Source organism: Curcuma longa, chromosome 6 (genome assembly GCF_044706935.1).
Source record: "Curcuma longa cultivar G26 ecotype Majalengka, Jawa Barat chromosome 6, ITB_CL_G26_1.1, whole genome shotgun sequence".
In the NCBI taxonomy this organism is placed as follows: Eukaryota; Viridiplantae; Streptophyta; class Magnoliopsida; order Zingiberales; family Zingiberaceae; genus Curcuma; species Curcuma longa.
Window position 1 is genome coordinate 1,376,533 of NC_133866.1, and position 20,670 is coordinate 1,397,202.

General features: G+C 34.4%; 1 protein-coding gene across 2 annotated transcripts in view; it reads left to right on the top strand.

Annotated features, from left to right (window-relative positions):
- The window catches only part of LOC141830676 (uncharacterized), a 65,464-nt gene that overhangs the window by 20,095 nt on the left and 24,699 nt on the right, over positions 1-20,670 (top strand). For both annotated transcript variants that reach the window (XM_074718095.1, XM_074718096.1), the window contains 10 exons: positions 902-1,062; positions 1,181-1,305; positions 1,401-1,500; positions 13,098-13,194; positions 14,114-14,165; positions 14,520-14,621; positions 14,703-14,849; positions 14,950-15,121; positions 15,221-15,469; positions 15,582-15,736. In XM_074718095.1, the coding sequence (XP_074574196.1) occupies positions 902-1,062; positions 1,181-1,305; positions 1,401-1,500; positions 13,098-13,194; positions 14,114-14,165; positions 14,520-14,621; positions 14,703-14,849; positions 14,950-15,121; positions 15,221-15,469; positions 15,582-15,736 (1,360 nt within the window). The remainder of the gene's footprint in view (positions 1-901; positions 1,063-1,180; positions 1,306-1,400; positions 1,501-13,097; positions 13,195-14,113; positions 14,166-14,519; positions 14,622-14,702; positions 14,850-14,949; positions 15,122-15,220; positions 15,470-15,581; positions 15,737-20,670) is intronic.

The window sequence follows — 20,670 nt, forward strand, 5'->3', positions numbered from 1 at the left end:
TCTCAAAATTATAAAAATTACATTAAATTCCATATAATATGAAGTTACATATATGCTCATGATGAAAACTCTAAACTTGTGATAATTTGGATTCACTATATATCTGAAGATGTTAGAGTCAGAGACCATTTTTATGACCATTTTAGATGCAGGTTCTCAGTCTCGAAATAGGAGCTATAGAATAGTCCAAGTAGTTGAGTGATTACCTATGTGATAAATCTTTAAGTGAACACTTGAACTTTCTTTGTTTTCATATATGCAATAATAATAAAAGTATATGTTTCCAGTTTATAGCTTATTAATTGTTGTTGCATCAAATTCAACAAGCATCAAACAACTCACAAAGTTGTGCTGAAGCATTACCTCATAAGGCAACACCCGAAACATAAATTCAACACTCAGCATCTATTTTAATTAAATATAAACAGACATTGTTTTTTTAGTTAGTCTACACGTCTAAAAGTAAGAAGTTATCGAAATTGTATTGGCATGACACAATACAGTATCAAAATTATGTTGTTCCCTTTGAAGATTGAAACTCTAACATAACTCCAAATTTTAAACTTCTGTCTGAAGAGATTTAAGGAACAATCTGAGTGTTCCAGTCCTGACATTGAAAAGAATTTTTCTTAAATTGACCAGTAATATTGTCCAAATACGCTGGAACCGATCATGCAGTTTACCTATGGATTTTTGGTTGTTATCATGACATTTAGTGATTGATGCATCTAAAATATTCTATCAATCTGCTATGCTCTTGTTGCATGGTAATGCTTTGAGTTTGCTACTAATTGCTTGATGCTGTTTGGAAATTGAAGGAACTTTGCTTTTAGGTGCGTACAACTTTTGGATGCTTCATTTGATTTGGTTCTGATTCTTGCCTTTCAATTTTTTCATGCAGTACACAGGCTGGATCTCATCCTATAACATCCATTTCATGGCTTCCTATGCTGCGGTTTCTTGTTACTGTAATGAAGGATGGCACACTGCAAGTTTGGAAGACTCGCGTGATTGTTAATCCAAATAGACAGCCTATGCAGGCAACTTTTTTTGAACATGCAGGTTGTCATCCTTCTAACTACTAGTATGTCTAATATTAGAATGTGACTGTTATTAGGTCAATCTAACTTGCAATTGGTAGTTAACCATGCACATCTGTTCTTATGATCTTGTTTTGCAGCAATTGAGAACATTGATGTTACTAAGATTTTATCTCTTCAAGAAGGAGAAGCTGTCTATCCTGTACCACGAATTAGAAGTCTGGCTGTTCACCCGAAGTTAAATTTGGTGGCCTTATTGTTTGCAGTTAAGCATGGAAAAATTGCTAATCACATGAAATGTTTATATTGGAACATAAAAAACACTAATAAGCTATCATGTCAACTTTGAATTTAAAGCAGGATATGATGAGTGAGATGAGTGCAAAAAATAGAGCTGCCTATACAAGAGAGGGAAGAAAACAACTATTTGCTGTCCTTCAAAGTGCAAGAGGTTCTAATGGTGAGTCATGCAAAGTTCTGCATTAATTAAAACAGAAAAGGTGTAATTCACAACTGCTTTACATTTGTATGCTATCCATTTTCTATGAAATGCTCATGTCATCTTCAAGACCTACAATCATTCTTTCCCTTGTGAGTTTGTTTTAGAATTTTTGGCAAATGAAGCTATAATATGGATTAATGGATATTGGTTATTCATGGGCTTTCTCTATAGTTATATTAGATGTCTTAAAGGATGCTTACTGATTCTTCTTTTGCTTATGTTCTTTTTTTTTATAATTGAGGAAGCTTTGCACATCCATGAACTATTTTGTTCTCACCTCTTTGTGTTTTTGCATTTTATTAGTTTTTTCTAGAGGCACTCAACGACCTATGACTCGTCAAATTTTTTTCTAGAGGCACTCCACGACTTATGACTTGTCAAAGTTTTTCTAGAGGCACTCCACGACTTATGACTCATCAAAGTTTTTCTAGAGGTACTTTACGACCTATGACTCGTTAGTGAGCCACCCCACGAATACTGCCACTCATGGTTTAAAATCTTGACTCATGTCGAGGTTTCGGTCTTGGACCAGAACGATACAGTTTCGGTATAGTATCATGTCGTGTCGATATGGTTTCAATATTTTTTTAAAAGAAGGCTTTAATTAAACATATCTAAAACCCAATAGCTAAGAGTTGATTAAAATTGAAGGGGAGCCTTGGCGCAATGGTAAAGTTGTTGCCGTGTGACCTAGAGGTCACGGGTTCGAGTCTTGAAAATAATCTCTTGCAAAACAGGATAAAGTTGCGTACAATAGACCCCTTTCCTGAGACCCTGCATTGGCGAGAGCTTTGTGCACCGGTTTGCTCTTTTAGCTAAGAGTCGATTAAAACTATTAACTTAAGTTATTTAATTCATCTTAACTTAAAAACCTTCGGCCCCCTCGTGTCTTGTGTTTTGCAACACTCTCGGGCTAGCGTGACGCGTCTGGAGGCGTAGTCGGGCTTGTGCGACGCGTCCGGAGGTGTCGCCCGGTTCGCATGACGCGTCTGGAGGCGTCACCATGTTCGCGCGATGATGTGTCTGGATGCTTCGTTAGGCTCGCGGGACACGTTCGGAGGCGTCGTCAGTTCACACGATGCATTCGTGGGGCCTTGGGACGCCTGCATCGGAGGCATGCTTGTGCCAGGGTGGGTGTCGGTTTACAGACAGAACAAAATGTTTCACCTATATTGGACAAAACGACTCGAGATTTTAAACCATGCCGCCACTAGAGTTTTTCCTTTTGGATCCTTTTGGTGGTGGAGAAACTTCTTATAAATATTCTTTTTACAATGATAAATATGATAAGCATAAAGAAAGAAAAGTATGATGTATAACAATGAAAATTAAGATTATAGAAACTAAAGAAAGGAGCTTTGGATGTTGAGTATAAGTGCTTTCAGTAGTCTCATGAGATCCTTTTGGTCCCATATTTATAACATTCAACTTAGCTTCACTTTAGCCTAGCTTTGCACAAAAACGATCTTCTCCAACTTTATTTAGTCGACTGATTCTAGCCTTGTGTTAGCCTTATGCACAACAACAATGGATTTTTTAGTCGACTCAATCCACTTCAACTAAACTAGTATCATGTAAGTCATTTGATGGTTGCAATCTTTCTTTTTTAATCAATGCTTTCCTATCAAAAAACTAGTGGACTGCCTAGTCGACTAACTTTATCCCAATCAATTGTCTAGTCAACTAACTTCATCCCAATAGACTACCCGTCGATTCAACACTGAATCCAACCATCAATTGAGTAGACCTTTGACTACATACTATTCTAAGGTCAGCTCTACCTAAAACTCAAGTTCAGGTTCACTTGACTCTTACAACTCACTTGGAGTTATCTCCTAAGAGGCCTCGCCTTTAGGATTTCTTTGTTTGTCAAGAAGGCTTACTTTCGTGGCTTCTTTGTCAAGAGGTCTTGCCTTTAGGTCTTACTTATTTGTTAGGTATTTGGTCAACATTGGCCTACAGGACTTCCATTCACCAAATATCCGATCACTATCACTCTGGACATGCTTTTGACCTATAGGATTTCCGTTTTCCAAGCATCTGCATCACTCTTAATCTTGATCTCCTTCTTGATTTGCTTGGGACTTTTATTCTCCAAGTATCGAGTCCTCAACCGAGTTAGACTTCTCTGGTTTAGTCTGTTCAACTTAGACCCATTTATTTTCATTTATTACACCTGCAATATTTTTATGAAGTAATTTGTACTTGCACATATCTAGACACTTGACAAGCCATACATTAATCATAATATGAATCTAACTTAAATGTTTGCCCAAATAGAAAAAATACTTGGTTGAACTTGACTGGTTGGGGGCAATTGTACCAAAATCTCCCCGATGTCTTAGTCTCCCCAAATATCATTTAATAAAAGGTCACCGCCAAATTTAACTTCACTAAGGGATATAGAAATTAACCACTCTTAGGACACATAAACTTGGATACAAAACCAAAATAGACTCACCACCAGTTAAGGATAAATCCAAGAGATATAAAGACTAGAAAGGAAAAAGATTTTCTGAGTTCACCATCAAAGTCTAAGCAATTTTCTCACTACAAAATACCAAAATAAATACTAGTGTATGAAAGAACCCTCTGTGCATATGGTAGTACGAAATTTATCAATTTACCACTGATAGTTAAGCTCATTAATGCTTCCTTGGTCAAGACAATAAAGGGAATTAACTCTTCCTTGGAATTTTCACACTAGACCACCTATTAAAGAAAAAGTCATATAACTTTTTCTTGGAAAATGCTTTTGACTTGTTTCAAAATCTGCTGAAAAGTTAAGTGGTTGAGCTTTCTTCAAATAAAGGCACGCCCCTTAACTCTTAAGCATTCAATTCAGACTACTCAATCAACTCGAGTCATTTGTAGGTTTGGTAATTGGGCTTGCAACTCATTTGGTTTATGGGCTGTACGTAATACCTAGATCAACAAGATTCACAAGAGCTCATTGTAGTACACTCCTGTGTCAATCTCCCCGGCTTTAAAATGACTTGTCCTCAAGTCCTCATTTGTTCCATGATAAAGACTTAAATCAACCACATTAAACATTAGGGAAATTCCATAATCTTCAGCTAGCTTGATCTCTTATGCATTCTTGTCAATTCTCTCAAGTACCTTAAATGGACCATCAACTTTTGGTTTCAATTTACCAAATTTGCCTTGTGGAAACCTCTCCTCCTTTAGATGAATCCAGACCAAATCACCTACGCCAGATACTTCCTGTGCTTGTTGGCAGCTTGCATGTACCTCTTGTATTGCTTCTCAATGGTTGCCTTAACACTCTCATGCAGCTTCTTTATTTATTTAGTATTAGCATGTCCACTGAATTGCTTAGTTCTAGAATGAGGAATTCAGTCAACCTCAAAGGACTCTTAAGTTAACCTCAAAAGGACTTTTACCAATGTTATGATGCATGGAACAATTGTGGGCAAACTCAATTGCGAAAGAAAGAGATCCCACTACTTGATGTTCTTACCAACATAACTTTTAAGTATGTTCCCAAGCTTCTATTTTATCTCAGTTTGTCCATCAGTTTGTGGATGATGAGAACTAGTAAAATTAGTGAGGTACCCAACTTCCTTCATCACACACCATAGTTCTTGAAATGCCATGCAATCTCACAATCTCCTTAAAGTACAAATTAATAATATGAGATGCATCATTTGTTTTGTTGTAGGGGACAAAGTGAAACATCTTTGAGAATCTATCGACAACAACCATGATAGAATCCTTGTTCCTTTGAGTTTGTGGCAGTACCATAACGAAGTGAAGATTCACATCCTCTCATGGAGCACTAGGAACCATTATTGGAGTGTACAAATCAAAATTTGATTTTGTTTTGGCCAATTGATTCACCTGACATTGCTTCACAAATCTCTCCCACATCCCTAAGCATCTTTTGCAAATGGAAATTAGATTGACTAAGAGAGAAAGTCTAGTCCCTACCAAAGTGTTCTCCTAGCACACCACCATGAGCTTCAACCTGAATCATTTGTCTCAAAGAATAAGATGGAACACACTAGACATTAGCCTGAAAAAGAAAATCTGAAAAGAATGATTTGCAATTTTACCATATTGAACCGAAATCCACATTGTTCTCATAAATATCCTTAAAGGCCTTGAATCCAACCACCTTTATATCCATGGGATTATAATAGGGCATGCTTTCTACTCAATGCATTAGCAACCACGTTTTGAGTGTCAAATTTATAATTGATAGTATAGTTATAAGATTGTAAGAACTCTACCCATGTTGCATGTCTCTTGTTTATGTTGGTGATTAATAAACTTAAATGTCTCATGATTAAAGTATAGTAAAAAAAAGGCTCGACAACAAGATACTGACTCAAATGGAATAAAGCTCTATAATTAACATTGAACATCTTATCATTGGCCAATTAAGAATAGCCTCTACCTTACTTTGATCCATTTTGACTTTTTTTTTTGAAACAACATACACTTAAAATGACATATTAGGAGTAAAGAAATAATACTTCTTCAGATTAACATAGAGTAAGGTTCAAAATTTTGAGCTGTGCTGAAGTTTCGATCTTTGACTAGAATGATATTATTTTGGTATTGTGTCGATTTTTTGATGCATGGTGTTGGTAATAGATTGAGCTTAAGGATGAAAGAGATGAAACCTATGAAGAAGACATTGCCTATGCCAAGCATGATTTTAAATCTTGTATTGTGTTGGATGAACGGTCGAAACATATCATTTCGGTAAATTACTAAAACTTGATACCACTCAACACAAACAATGTCTCCTTTTTTGTTTCATCTTCTTCTTTAACCTTCAATTTGTCACCGACACCATGCGTTGGAACGTTGACACTATGAGAATAATATCCAGTGAAAGATCGAAACTATAGCATAGCTCGACATTTTAAATATTGTTGTCAAGTGGTATCGAGTTTCAGTGATTTATTAGAACGATATGTTTGGACTATTTCACCCAGCATGGTATGAGATTTCAAATCATGACATAAAGCTTTTGCTATCGCAAATAAAAAAAGACTCCTTAAGATGATATATATGCTCCTCTTCACTTTGGTTGTATCCTATCATGTCCTCAAAATAAACCATAACAAAAAACCCAATGCATGAATTAAGTATGTGATTCATAAATCTCATGAACGGTCTAGGAGCATTAGATAATCCAAATGACAACCAACCATTCATATAGGTCATCTCTAGTTTTAAATGTTGACTTCCACCCATCTATAGGCCTATTTTGATTTAGTGGGAACTACTCCTCAAATCAATTTTTGAGAAAATAGAAGCATCGCACAATTGATAAGTAAATAATCTAACCTTGAAATTAGAAAGCAATAATCAATTGTGATCTTGTTGATGTCACGAATGCCCACACACAATCTCGAAGCATTGTCCTTCTTTTGAGATCAATAAGGCTAGAACCACATATAGACTCATGCTTTCCTAAATCAACCCCTTTTCGATAAATTCATCCACTTCGGACTCATTTTGTAGGCTGCCTTGTTAGGCAGACTAGCTCCCGAAAGAAGATCAATATGACGTTGAATGTCTCTCGAGGGTGGATGCTCGCCCCGTATAACATTGTGAAACTCCTTAAGAATTGGTTTCATATTAGCTAATGGCTCCTTGTGTTGTTCATTCTTCTCTACAACTACGAGAGCCAAAACATCATGACCCCTTTCTAATTCACTCTTGCATTCACCATAGGATATGAGGTTGAATTTTTTTAATTATTTTTTATACATAATATTATAAATAGTCATCATTCTTTATGATGTTTATGCATAAATAAACTTCATACAATACATACAATATATTAACTAAAAATAAAAAATTTTAATATAAATATTTATAAAAAATTTAAAAAATTTTTTTAAAATATATATATATTAAATTAATAAGATAATTTTATTAGACTTTAATTAAGTCTATTTAAATTATCCCATCCATAATTAAGAGTTGATTAAAATTATTAATATAAAGTTATTTGATTAAACCCTAGGTTAAAAAGAAAAACCTAACTATTTAGCTTTAGACGCATTGCGCGACGCATCTCGAGCCATCCGAGCCATTGCCTGGCTCGGGCGACGCTTCTGGGCCCGTCACTTGGCTCAAGCGCGTTGGCGAGGGGCTCGAGTGCCCGTCGTCCAAGCCCTTGTTAGGCTCGACGCATCTGAGCTCGCACGTGACGCATTCAGGCGACGCATCACGGTGCGTCGATGCCTCGCTTGTGCCGTGCCGATCTGCGGGCAAAATGATTGTATCTAGTGGCTCAAGATTTCAATCCGAAATATATAAAAGTTAACCTACAGCAACAATGGTGAGCAGTAGTAGTAGCGACGGTGGCAATTCTAGGCAGTTTCGGGCAGAAGGAGGTGAGTTGTTTTGAAATCATAAAGCAGTTGACTTTGACCGCCTAAAACACTATCTTTGACAAAGGCGGTGTGGTTGATGTCCGCTTCTCGCTTAGGCAGCCGCCTCAGCTACCATTTAGAACATTGGTCACCTTAAAAAGAGTACGTGTGTTTGTAGCCATCATATAACATCCTCCTATCATAATGTCAGGGGCTTCCCAACAATAAATGACACATCCATATAAGCAACAAACTTCATCTTTTTAATTCTTGCCAATAGAAAAGGAATCAAACATTTTTTAGTTACCTTGATCAAGGAAGGAAATCTCGAGCTTTTTCGTCCGATACTGACAAAAAATTTGATTCCTCCTGCGGACTGAAATTGGCACAGTCAAGCCTCTTGTGCCGGTGCATCGCGAGGCCTTGTCGGCCTCTCGTGACTCATCCGGAGGGATCTTTGTCATCGCGTGACGCCTTCGAAGGCATCGTCAAGCTCGTGCGTCACCTCTGACGTCGGATGTCTGCGGGAATGTGATCGCGCGGAATAGGGAACATCGATCTTAGGTTTAATTAAATTAATAATTTAAATCAACTCTCAACTACTATGATTGAGATAATTTAAATATGCTTAATTAACGTCTAATAAAATTATTCTATTATATATATATTTAAAAAAATTAGTTAATATATGTTATATTTAAAAAATATCGAAATTATATCGACACGACACGATACGATATCGAAACGGAATCGTTTCGGTTTGAAACTGAAACACGAGTCAAGATTTTAAACCTTGACCTTGATATCATTCCTCCTTGTGTGAACATTCTTCTCTACAACTACAAGAGCCAATACATCATGACCCCTTTCTAATTTACCTGTGCATTCACCATAGGATATAAGAACACAAACTTTCTTCTTTAGTGGATTGGTTTTAGAAGTTGTACTAGAGAAACAATCTTCTTTTCATTCACCTTAAAAGATTATGTGTGTTTGTAGCCATCATACACCACCCTCTATCATGATGTCAGGGGCTTCCCAACAATAAATGACATCCATATGAGTAACATCACATCAAATTTCATCTTTTTAATTCTTTCCAATAGAAAAAGGAACCAAACATCTTTTAGTTACCTTGATATCATTCCTCTTTTGTAGTCAACACAATTTGTAGAGATTAAGATGAGGGATAGTGCCCAACTTAAGCTTTTGCACCACTCCAAGGATAACATGTTCTCGAAGTTGCCACTATCAATGATAACCAAGCACACCTTGCCATGAAAGTGCATCTGGTGTGAAATATATTCTTTCTCACCCAACTCTCATCCTCAACTACATAGGTTACTTGTAAGTCATGTTGTACCACAATCAACATAAGTCACCTCTTTTTCTTCAACATCATCATATTCGGATTCATCTTCTTTGCCATCAGCATAATTTTCTACTAGTGTAACAATCCTCCTATTTGGACAATTTGAAGTAATATGCCCAAAACCATAACATTTGAAGTATTTTTGGTCACTTGGTGTGAAAGGATTAGTTTTTATTCAGTGCTAGTAGATCCTTCACCCTTGTCTTGCTCCTTCGACACCACTTTACTTTGGAGAGTAGGCTTGGCATTTCCTCTCGTATAACCATCTTTCGATTGATACGGTGAACCCTTTTCAAACTTTTGTTGCTTCTCAACCTTCAAAATCATCTTGCTCACATCATTCAATGTCCAATATGCCACTTTGGCAATCTCGTATTTCTAACCACTAAGGTATATTGCAATAGTTTGTTCCTCCTTTAACTCCTCTAGTTCCACTATCTCTCCTTTTAACATGAGATTAGTGAACTTCGCTCTATGCTACTCCACACTAAGATCTTTTTACTTGAAATCATGGATGTTGATGAGAAAGATCTCTTGCCTATAGTTGTTATGCAAGGATTTTCTCTTCAACTCCTTTTTCATTTTCTTCCATGTCACACAATCTTACTGCTCCCCTCATGATCTCTTTGCTTCTTCAAGTTTTCCTACCAAAAAGATACATTCCTTCTGAGCTTAACTGCTACAAGCTTCACTTTCTTCTGGTTTGGTGGTTCATGAAACTCAAACATTCTTTCCATTGTATTCAGTCAATCGATAAAGTCATCAACATTCATCTTACCTTCAAACTTTGCAATATCCAGCTTTCGATATCTTCCCAAGTGTATCAACGTCAGAACCACCAGACTTTTGGGCTTGTAGGTTATTTCTTCTATGAAGTGCTTCAACGAGTTCATCTTTTTCTTGCAAATTACATAGCAATATTTAAAAAAATGATAAATCCCAGTCAGTCATATGGACTCAATCATTTTGGGGGTGGCCACAAACTTCTCCGATTACATTATTTCCTTTTCGCTTGCTATGATCTCTATCCTTCAACTCCAATACCAAACTGATACCCAATAATGAGAAAATGGAAATCGAAAGTTTTGTAGTAGATTGACATAATTTCTTTTAAATAACAAATATGATAAAAGGTCACCATTAAGTTTAACTTCTCTAAAGGGATACAAAGATTCACCACCCTTATGATGTATAAATTTTGATATAGATCCGAAATAGACTTCAATAGACAATCATAAATCCAAGAGATATAGAGACTAGAAGAGAAAAGAAAAAAAATTTTACTTTTCTAAATTCATCATTAAATTCTAAGTTGTTTTCTCGTACAACATAATAACAATAAAGTCCACTAATTAGCGTCAGTTATATGGATCCTTCTGCACTATTGTGTATGTTCCCCTACTATATTATCTATATTTAAATGAATTTTATCTTTTTTTATCGTTGCTAACTAAGTCTTATTTAGTTTCTCTTTCTCGATTAATATGTTTATTTATCATGATTTCACATCGCCTAACTGAAGCATTTATTGATCGCTTAAATGTCCTAGTTAGGTGATGTGAGACCATGACAAATACACACATTAATGTGTTTTATATTTGTTTTCTCACTACAAAACACCAAAATAAATACTAGTACATGAAACAACCCTCCATGCATAGGGTAGTATGAAATTTATTGATTTACTAAGTTCTTTAATGCTTTCCTTGATCAATAAGATAAGCTCAATTAACTCTCCCTTTGAATCTGCACACTAGACCACCTATTATAGAAACAGCCATAACTTTTCCTTGGAAAATGCTTACTTGTTTAAAAATCAAAGTCAAGTGGTTGATCTTTCTTCACATAAAGGCACACACTTTTAACTCTTTAGCATTCAATTTGGCTACTCAATCAAGTTGGGCCGTCTGCAGGTTTGAAAAATGGGCTTGCAACTCATTTAGTTCATGGGTTGTAGATAATACAATAGGGTTAGCAAGATTCACTAGAGCTGATTGTAGCACATTCAACACTCCTGTGTTAATCCTACTGTTGGTGCAGTCCCATAAAATATAGTATAGTGAATCTACCAAAAGAAGATATTAGCTTAAGTTGAACATATCAAGCTATTCAATCAAGTCAGGTCATCTGCAGGTTTGAAAAATGGGCTTGCAACTCATTCAGTTCATGGGATGTAGATAGTACCATTGGGTCAACAAGATTCACAAGAGCTGATCGTAGCACATTCAGAACTCCTGTGTCACTCTATTGATGCAGTCCCACAAAGCATAGTGAATTTGCCAAAAGAAAATATTAGCTTAAGCCAAAAATATACCTTAATGCCATAAAGGTGTTAATTGCAAAATAAATGTATAGTCTATCTTATTATCTAGAAACTATAAATTCTAAAGATAATCAATCAAGCCACATTTATTGCTTACTGCTTTCTAATGATTTGTAAAAAATACCAATGCTAAATTATTAAAGAGAGATTTGAACTTAGCAGGTTCTGGTTTATTGTTCTTATGACTTCTATCTACTGAGAAATGAATTAATTTGTCCAAGTGTTTTGCAGATCTTTGTTGCTAGATTTAACCAATTTGATCTATTATAACATGTTAAACTACCATATTAATGGTTAGATCATGTCATGTGCTTGATCTAGGAATATATATATGTTAGTATGGATCAGGGTTTGAAATATCATTTTGAATTGGGATTTCAATTACAAGCAGTCAGAAGATGTACTAGACATGTTGGGTGCCAGCATGTTGGGTGTAGGCATTGATAGGTTTGACAAACCTTATAAGAAGAGAAGAGGAAAGTGAAGTTTCACCGGAAGTGTCAATTGTTGAATCTTCGATTTATAGATGACAAATACAACCTTGTGATCTCTGAGGAAGCTTCACCGACCTTGTGGGAACTTTACTGACCTCCAAGGAAGACCCGAACTATTTTGTTGTGACGTTCCAATCCTAAAAACACCTTGAGACCTTGTGGATTTGAATCACCTTGTAACCTTTTGAAACAATTCCCAACCTGTGCGGAAGCTTTACCGACCTGCAAGGAAGACTCTGGTTGCATTAGTGTGATGTTCCAATGTTGAACCATCTCATGAACTTGCTGATCCAAAACAGCATACAAGCTTATGACTTCACATTCATGACTTTCACGGAAGTTTTGCTGACCTTGCATAAGTTTCATAGACCTCAAAGGATGACTTCGACTGCATTCAAGCTGTGTTGGGGTTTTCCATGTGCTAGTCAACTGCTAGAACAAGAAGTTCCACCTATGTTGACCGGCATGGAACGAGATTTTAATCCATGGTGGATCTACTTGATCTCCATTTGAATGAAATCTTGAATGAGTATATATTCATCAAACCTTAAAATTTAATAAGAAAGGATTGAGAAATTTGTGGTGGAATGATAGGTTTCTTTTTTGTGTGTGTGTTTTCAGAGAGGTTTGGATATGGAATAACATTAAACTGAGGTACATTTTGTTAGTGGATTGTCTCTGAGTGGCAGTCAAAATTTAAGTTATTGGAAAAGGAAAGAAAAAATTGTAGTTTAGTCATGGGAATGGTACTTGTTATGGGACAAAAGGTATAGTGGCTTGCACTCATATGAGCCTAGTTGATAATGAGGAATGGGGCTTGGTCGGACTGGTAATCAGCTTCAACAGGCTGACATTCAGAACCATGATCGCTGAAAGATCATTTGTTTTTTCTTGAGTTATGAAAGGGATTGTTTGTAGCCTATATTTTATTGTGACAAGTTTGATTTAGTTGTATTCCTCTGCTGCATTCCTTTCAGATGCTAATCATTTGACATCTCATATTACAGCTGCTGTCCTGAAGGAAAAGCTTTCTGCTTTAGGTTCCTCGGGTATGCTAGCAGATCACCAGCTTCAAGCTCAGCTTCAAGAGCATCATTTCAAGGGGTTTGCTTCATCCTGGTTTTTCTGGCACTTCATATATCAATTATCAAATAAAATCACCAACTATTGTCTAACTAGTTATGATACATCAAAATTAAAATACAAAACTAAATGAAGATAGGGATGCTTAGCCAATGTAGAATTCTTTCTCTTGCTATCCCATAGTGCTGTCACAAAAGTAGCCCTTTAAATCTTCATGTTTTTCTTGGGTTGTTCTCAGTGGATGATTACTCAATGAAAGGTTTGAGAATCAAATGCGGTTTCCAATGCATATAATAAATCATAACATGACTAGGATTCCAGTCACTGTAATCAAAGCCAAGTAAAACTAAGTTTTGTAGCCTTTATGAATGATCAAATCTCATCAGTCCACTATTTGGGCTATGTCCAGTTTCAGTTGATTCTGAGTTTATTATTTTATATATAAAAGTTTTTTTTTTTAATTTTAAAATTTTTTCTTAATTTTTGTTCGAAGTAGGTTATAGGTGTTTATGAAAGTGTAGAAAAATTCCAAATCCTTAATTTCTTGTACAAATGATTTAGGAACAAAATTACTAGTTTACTTCACAATTAAAGAGTACTAAAAGATTGCCTTCGGTAAAGACAAATATGATACGGAAACATGCCAACTTAAATCCAATTCATCCAGCATGATTGCTCTCTATAACTGAGTAGTTAAGGGTATGATTCAGTTTTGTTTTCATATCAAATAATAATGGTCTTTTAAGTACCAAGATATGTACCTGTTTGGCAGCTTAACATAAAATGGATATGTTTGTTATCTTCTCTTAATACTTATTATGGCGAATCATTTAATTTGAAGATTGATTATTGTCATGAAAAATTGGGGTTCTTAGTGTTTATTTTTCTTTAGTAATCCATGTTATGAACTTTAGTAACATGCACTATTTTTTTGTTCCAGACAAAGTCAGCTAACAATTTCAGATATTGCAAGGAAGGCATTTCTTCATAGTGTAAGCACTATTTGGAACCTATGTATTTGTACAATATAAAGAGCCAATATTATATATTATGGTTTTGGTTTTCTTATGGGCATTATGAATTAAAGTCTGAGCCTTAAATCATATATAACTATCAGTTCCATATCATTTTTCTATTGTCATCAATCTATGAGAAACATAAATATTATGTCTCCATAATGCAAACTACCTTGGATGTCGACATGATTGTCATGTTGTGGTTTAGAACAGATGTGTCCCTGCAATCTTGTCTTTTAACCAGCCTTTTGTCTGTCGGTTCATTTCTTCTACATCTATTTACATTCGATTCTCCAATTCTCTGAATTATATTTTAAAAACATTTGGCAGCATTTTATGGAAGGACATGCTAAAAGTGGCCCTATATCTCGGTTGCCTATCATTACTATCTCAGATGCCAAAAATCAACTGAGAGATGTTCCTGTTTGTCAGGTGTCTATTTGTCACTGTTCCTTTTTCTTCTTTGATGTTGAACTATATTGTGTTCTTTTAATAACTGCTTCATTGTACCAGCCTTTCCATTTGGAATTGAATTTCTTCAATAAAGAGAATCGTGTCGTTCAATATCCTGCTAAAGCATTTTATCTTGATGGATTCAACCTCATGGCTTATAATATTGCTTCTGGAGGTGATAACCTATACAAGAAATTATACTCCATGGTACAACTGAGTGGCTTGTTTTCATCTTTTCTTCTGTAATTGAGAATCAGCACACTAGAATATATTGTCCATTTGACTTTTATTTATCAAATTTATTCAGATTCCTGGAAATGTCGAGTGTTCTCCCAAGACAATGATTTACAGTGCGAAGCAGCATCTATTTCTTGTTGTCTTTGAATTGAGTGGTGCTAATGGTGTTGTTTATGAGGTTGTTCTTTACTGGGAGCAGACAGATATTCAGTCAATTAATACTAAAGGAACTTCTGTAAAAGGTAGCTCTTTCCTGAGTGCATTTGAATTACTTGTTTTTTCTTTTTGCTAATTTGAATTACTTGTTTTTTCTCTTTGCTAATTTTCCTCTGATTTTGCAGGTCAAGATGCAGCTTTTTTGGGCCCTGGTGACAACCACTATGCTATTCTAGATGAAGATAGAACTAGTCTTGCTCTTTATATTTTGCAAGGAGCAACTTCTCAAGAAGCCAATGAAAAAAAAGGAGCCAATGAGAAAAATGGAGCACTGGATGAAAACTCATTTACAGAGTCTAATGTTGCCTCAAATCAAGGGCCTCTTCAATTTTCTTTTGAAACAGAGGTTGATCGCATATTCTCATCTCCATTAGGTGGATATCTAACCTATCCTTTCAAATACAGAAAAATATTGTCTACTCTAGAATTTTTCTTTAGCTCAAAATAACAACTAGTGTTTGATAATGCCAATTTCCTTTCTTTCAGAGACAACTCTGTTGTATGTTATCTCTGGTAAGCACATTGGACTAGCCAAACTGCTTCAGGGATATCGCCTATCAAATGATGATGGACAGTATATTTCAACAAAAACTGATGGAAAGAAGTTCATCAAGCTGAAACCAAATGAAACTGTTCTTCAGGTGCTATCTTTTGTTTCCTTTTTTTTTCTATGCTGGCAAAAATGACTCTGACAACTATTGTAATTTTGTCCTATGTGATATTTACTCTTTCATTTATGCCTCTTGTATTTCTGTTTGGTTATTTCCTACAGGTTTACACTCTGGAATTACACTTGGTAATTGCAGGCTTGATGTCTTGTATTGTTTTTATCATTTTTGTAGCAAGATTTTAAATATTACTTTTTCTACTCATTTTGATCCCTAATCAAGGTGCTACTATTCTAATGTTGACCTGTATCAACACATGATATGGGTCATTACTCATCACCAATGTTTTGAAAACCAGACCAGATTGTGTCCTTTTAATTAGGAGCTGGAAGCAAAATTTCTCTGGGCCAAGTCAATAAAAAATCTGCTTGAACCTGATTTTGGCATTTTCAACCAAATAAGGGAATGGGTCACCAGTTCACCAGCTTCTTTGGTTTAAAAATACACGGTCTACCCAACTCAGTCATGCAAGCTAGCTACCAATCTATAAAAATAACAAACAAACTGAATCTCAAGTAACTGGGGCCATCTATCTTTTTTTCTCATTGTGTTGTGCTATTATCTAGTAGTTTTTTTTTTTTTTTTTTTCTGATTGTCATTACCTAAGTGCTGTTGAGTGAATTGTTTCAAGTTGTGATCGAGACAACTTTTTCAGTAAGTCCTAATGGAAAAACTTATTGCAATGAAAAGAAGGCAAAGGATTAACCGTCAATGGATTAGGAATATTACCTGCATTTGAACCACCTCTTGTTCAACAAATTATTTATGATGATTTGTGAAATCTTAATAGGAGATTTTGGAGCATCGTATATGTTTGTTTGATTTTCCTTCAAGGCATCACCAAACCATGACTATTTGATAATTCCATCAATAGTGTTCACAACTGTCTATGCTTGAGATTTCAACATGTGCTTTTGTGGTTGATTGTCCAAAGGCAAAAATTGAAGAAATTTCTGATATGCAAATCTCTAGTTTTCTAAAATAACTTCATCACAGAATGCACAAACGATTCACTTGTCTCAAAGCATTTTCTAAATCATATTGTTCTTTAGAAATTTTTGCTTTCACATTGGATTACTAAACTTGTGAGACTTGAGTTCCTCGTCATGCTGGAATATCATGCATAATAAACCGATTCAAAGAGCTAGATGGTTTCCAGATCTTGACCATGTCCTTATTTGCTTATTATTCTATTGTCATTTTTTAATTAAAATAATTTTACTTTGTCCTTTTCATAATTCAACCTAGTTTATTTCAATCAGATTGTAGAAGTGTAAGTAATTGCGCAAAGCTATCATTTGAGATCTTTTTGATTATTGAATTTAATTCCCCTGTATTTCCTGCTCTCTCATGCTTTCTTAAGCTTAGGCAAAGAGATCTCCAATTGTTTGCATCAGGAAAATTACCAAATACTTTAGTTATGTGAGCCAAAGTACAGATTAAAATCTTATGCTGTGCTGGTTGACACAGGTGAGATTTTTCATTCTGCTCTCTTATCGAGATGTGGAATGGATCAATACCGACACAAGGCACTGAAGGAGAAGCTTGGGAAGGAGAGACAGTGAGATCGAGAATGAGAGAGATGATCATTGCTGCTCGATTCGCTCTGGTGTTACTAAAGAGATGAAGAGAGAGAGTGTGTGGGCATTGCATGCAAGAATCAGTGTGATGAGAGAGAGCGAGAAAGAGCCATCATGAGAAGAGTCATCGTGTTTGATCCTAAGTTAATCAAGTCAAATCTGAATTAAACTCAATTTGAACCTACTCGACCTTGACGATAAAGTCTATTGAAATTACTCAACTAGATCCCAATTAGAGATCCCTAAAGCCTAATAATCAGTCTGATTCAGCTTAAATAATGACAAACTTTGAAATTAATAGCAATGAGAATTTTAATTGAAAGAAAAATAGAATATAGTAATAATTCTTATAGTGAAGAAAGAGTTTAGTACCTTTTTTGATAGATTCTCACTTTTGATATTTTTAATTGGCTCATACTAGAACCAAAGCTTTTCCTCTATCTTTGTTAATGGTCCCAATCATAGGATACTAAATGCAATAAATCAAATGATGTTTCCAACACAAAGATTATGTATTACAAATAACCAATGAAAAATTGTATAAATTGTTCTCTGGGATATCCTTACATTTCAAAGCTATTTATGTTGAAGTTTGGATCGAAGATTTAAATATTATCTTTTGTAAGGAAATAATGCATTTATATGGTTAATTTATTTTTAATATCGCATTATTGCTTAGCAAAGATGATATAATTCTACTAATTTAGCTTTATTTTGATATAAAGATGATGCAAAATAAATAAATATTGATACTTATATCTTGTCAAATGACTACAATAATTAGACGAATATACAATAATATTTGGTAGAGTAGTTGAATTTTGAAAATAAAAAATTGATTCTTTTTAATTTTAGATGTAAAAGATTACAATAAGATATTTTGCAAAAATAATATTTTTATTAATATGATCAATAGTTGCCAAGAGTGTATTCGGTAGTCAACTAGACGTATATCACTAAGTAAATAATCTTGATGGTGGAATGAAAAAGTATAGGAGAAAGTGAAGGAAAATTAAACAACCTATAAGATATTATATACTTCTAAGAATGAGAAAAACTTAAAAAAGTATACAGTAGTCAAGAAAGAGGCCAATGAAGCAAAAAATGAAACCTATGAACGCATATATTGAAAATTGGATACAAATGAAGAGGAAAGGGATATATATAGAATAGCTAAACCGAGAGAGAGGAGATAAGAGATTTTATCTAAATAAAATATATTAAAGATGAATGCAATATGATATTATTAAATGATGAGGAAATAAAAGAGTGATGGAAGAGGTATTTTCATCAAATTTTTAATGAAAGTTTAGGTGAATAACTTAACTTAGATAATTTAAGTAGGTTAAATGAGTATAAAAAGTTAAATTTTTATCATAGAATTCATACTTTAGAAGTAGAACAAGCTTTAAATGAGATGCATAATGGAAAAATAGTTGGATCCGATGATATTCCGATAGAGGTATGGAAGTGTCTAGGAAAATAAGATATTGAATGACTTACAAAATTATTCAACTTGATATTGCAAATGAAAAAAATGTCTGATTAGTAGAGGGTAAGTACTCTAGTTCTCTTATATAAGAATAACAGAGACGTACGAAATTGTACAAACTATAGGGATATTAAACTAATAAGGGGAAAGAGTAATAGAAAAAGGCTAAAGGAGGAGACCATGGTGATCGAAAATCAATTTAGATTTATGCTTGGAAGGTCGACAATAGAAGCTATACATCTTCTCAGACAACTAATTGAAAAGTATCACAAATAGAAGCAAGACTTATATATATGGTATTCGTCAATCTAGAAAAAATTTATAATAGAATTCCAAGGAAAATTATATAGAGAATTCTAAAAAATAGAGGTGTTAGCATAATGTATATTGAACTAATTAAAGATATGTATGAGAATATAATGCCAAGAGTGAAAATTTTAAGCGGATTAATTGAAGTATTTCCCATAAGAATAGGGTTATATCAATGATCAACTCTAAGTTCCTATCTTTTTACATTAATCATGGACGAACGAACACATCCAATATGTGGTACTGTGGTGCTTATTGATTACAGATGATATTGTTTTTGTAGATGAGACACGTGGAGTAAATGCTAAACTTGAATCTTGCAAAAAACACTAAAAGTGAAAGATTTTAGGTTTAGTAGAGTAAAGTCAGAATATATGAAATATAAATTTAGTAATATTAGACGTAATGAGATAATTGTTAAGATAAAAGATGACGAATTGATTGTAACTGAGAGCTTTAAGGATTTAGGATCATTTTTGCAAAAAGATAGAGGGATTGAGAGATGTCTTATATAGAATACAAGCAAGATTGTTGAAATGAAGGAGAGCGTCAAGTGTTCTTTGTGATCGTAAAGTACCTCTAAAACTAAAGGAAAAGTTTTACAAAATGACGGTTAAACCTGTTATGTTATATGGAGTTGAATATTGAGCTATGACTAAACACATGAGCAGAAGATGAGAGTTTTATAGATGAGGACTAAGGCGGATGTGCGGACATAGAAAGATGAATAAGATAAGAAATGAAAATATTAGAAAGAAAGTCGGAGTTGCACCTATTGATTGAAAACTTTGGGAGACGCATTTAAAATGATACAAACATGTACATAGACGACCAATAAATACTCTAGTTGGACGATATGAAACTTTGATAAATATGCACATCAAACGCGGAAGAGGAAGATAAAAAAAGACTTGGTTAATAACTATAAAATAAGATATAAATTATTTAAATATAAATGATGGTATTGCAGGGGATAAAGCCAATGAGGTAGAACGATTCATATAGCCGACTCCCACCTAATAGGATAAGACTTGGTTGTTGTTGTTGATCATTAATTTACATGAATATAAATTTGATATAGGTCTACTTTCTGAATGTAGAATGCACATCTTATACACATGAAGCTTTTTCTTCGGTTGGCTAATGAATTCCGACTTCCTACAAAGTAAACAACTAGAAATAGTTATCTGCTTTCAATCCAAAAAACAAAATTAAGTAAAAAGGAAACTAAAAAATATATCATTGTTTATTGAAAGAGAAGATTATATGATATATTGATGTTAATAGCTCTATAAACAAAATGATCAAGATTGTCTGAATAATTTATCACCTATTACTCTCAAATATTAATGGAAATGATTTTTTTTATTGGTATACTTAAAAGTAAATAAGACTGCATCCGTATCGAGATGATATGATAGAGTATCGAAATTGTATCATTCTAGTCAAAGTATCGTTCTAGTTAAAGATTGAAACTCTGTTACGACCGGCATAGTTCATGACTGTAAACCTTGGTTAGGAGTCAC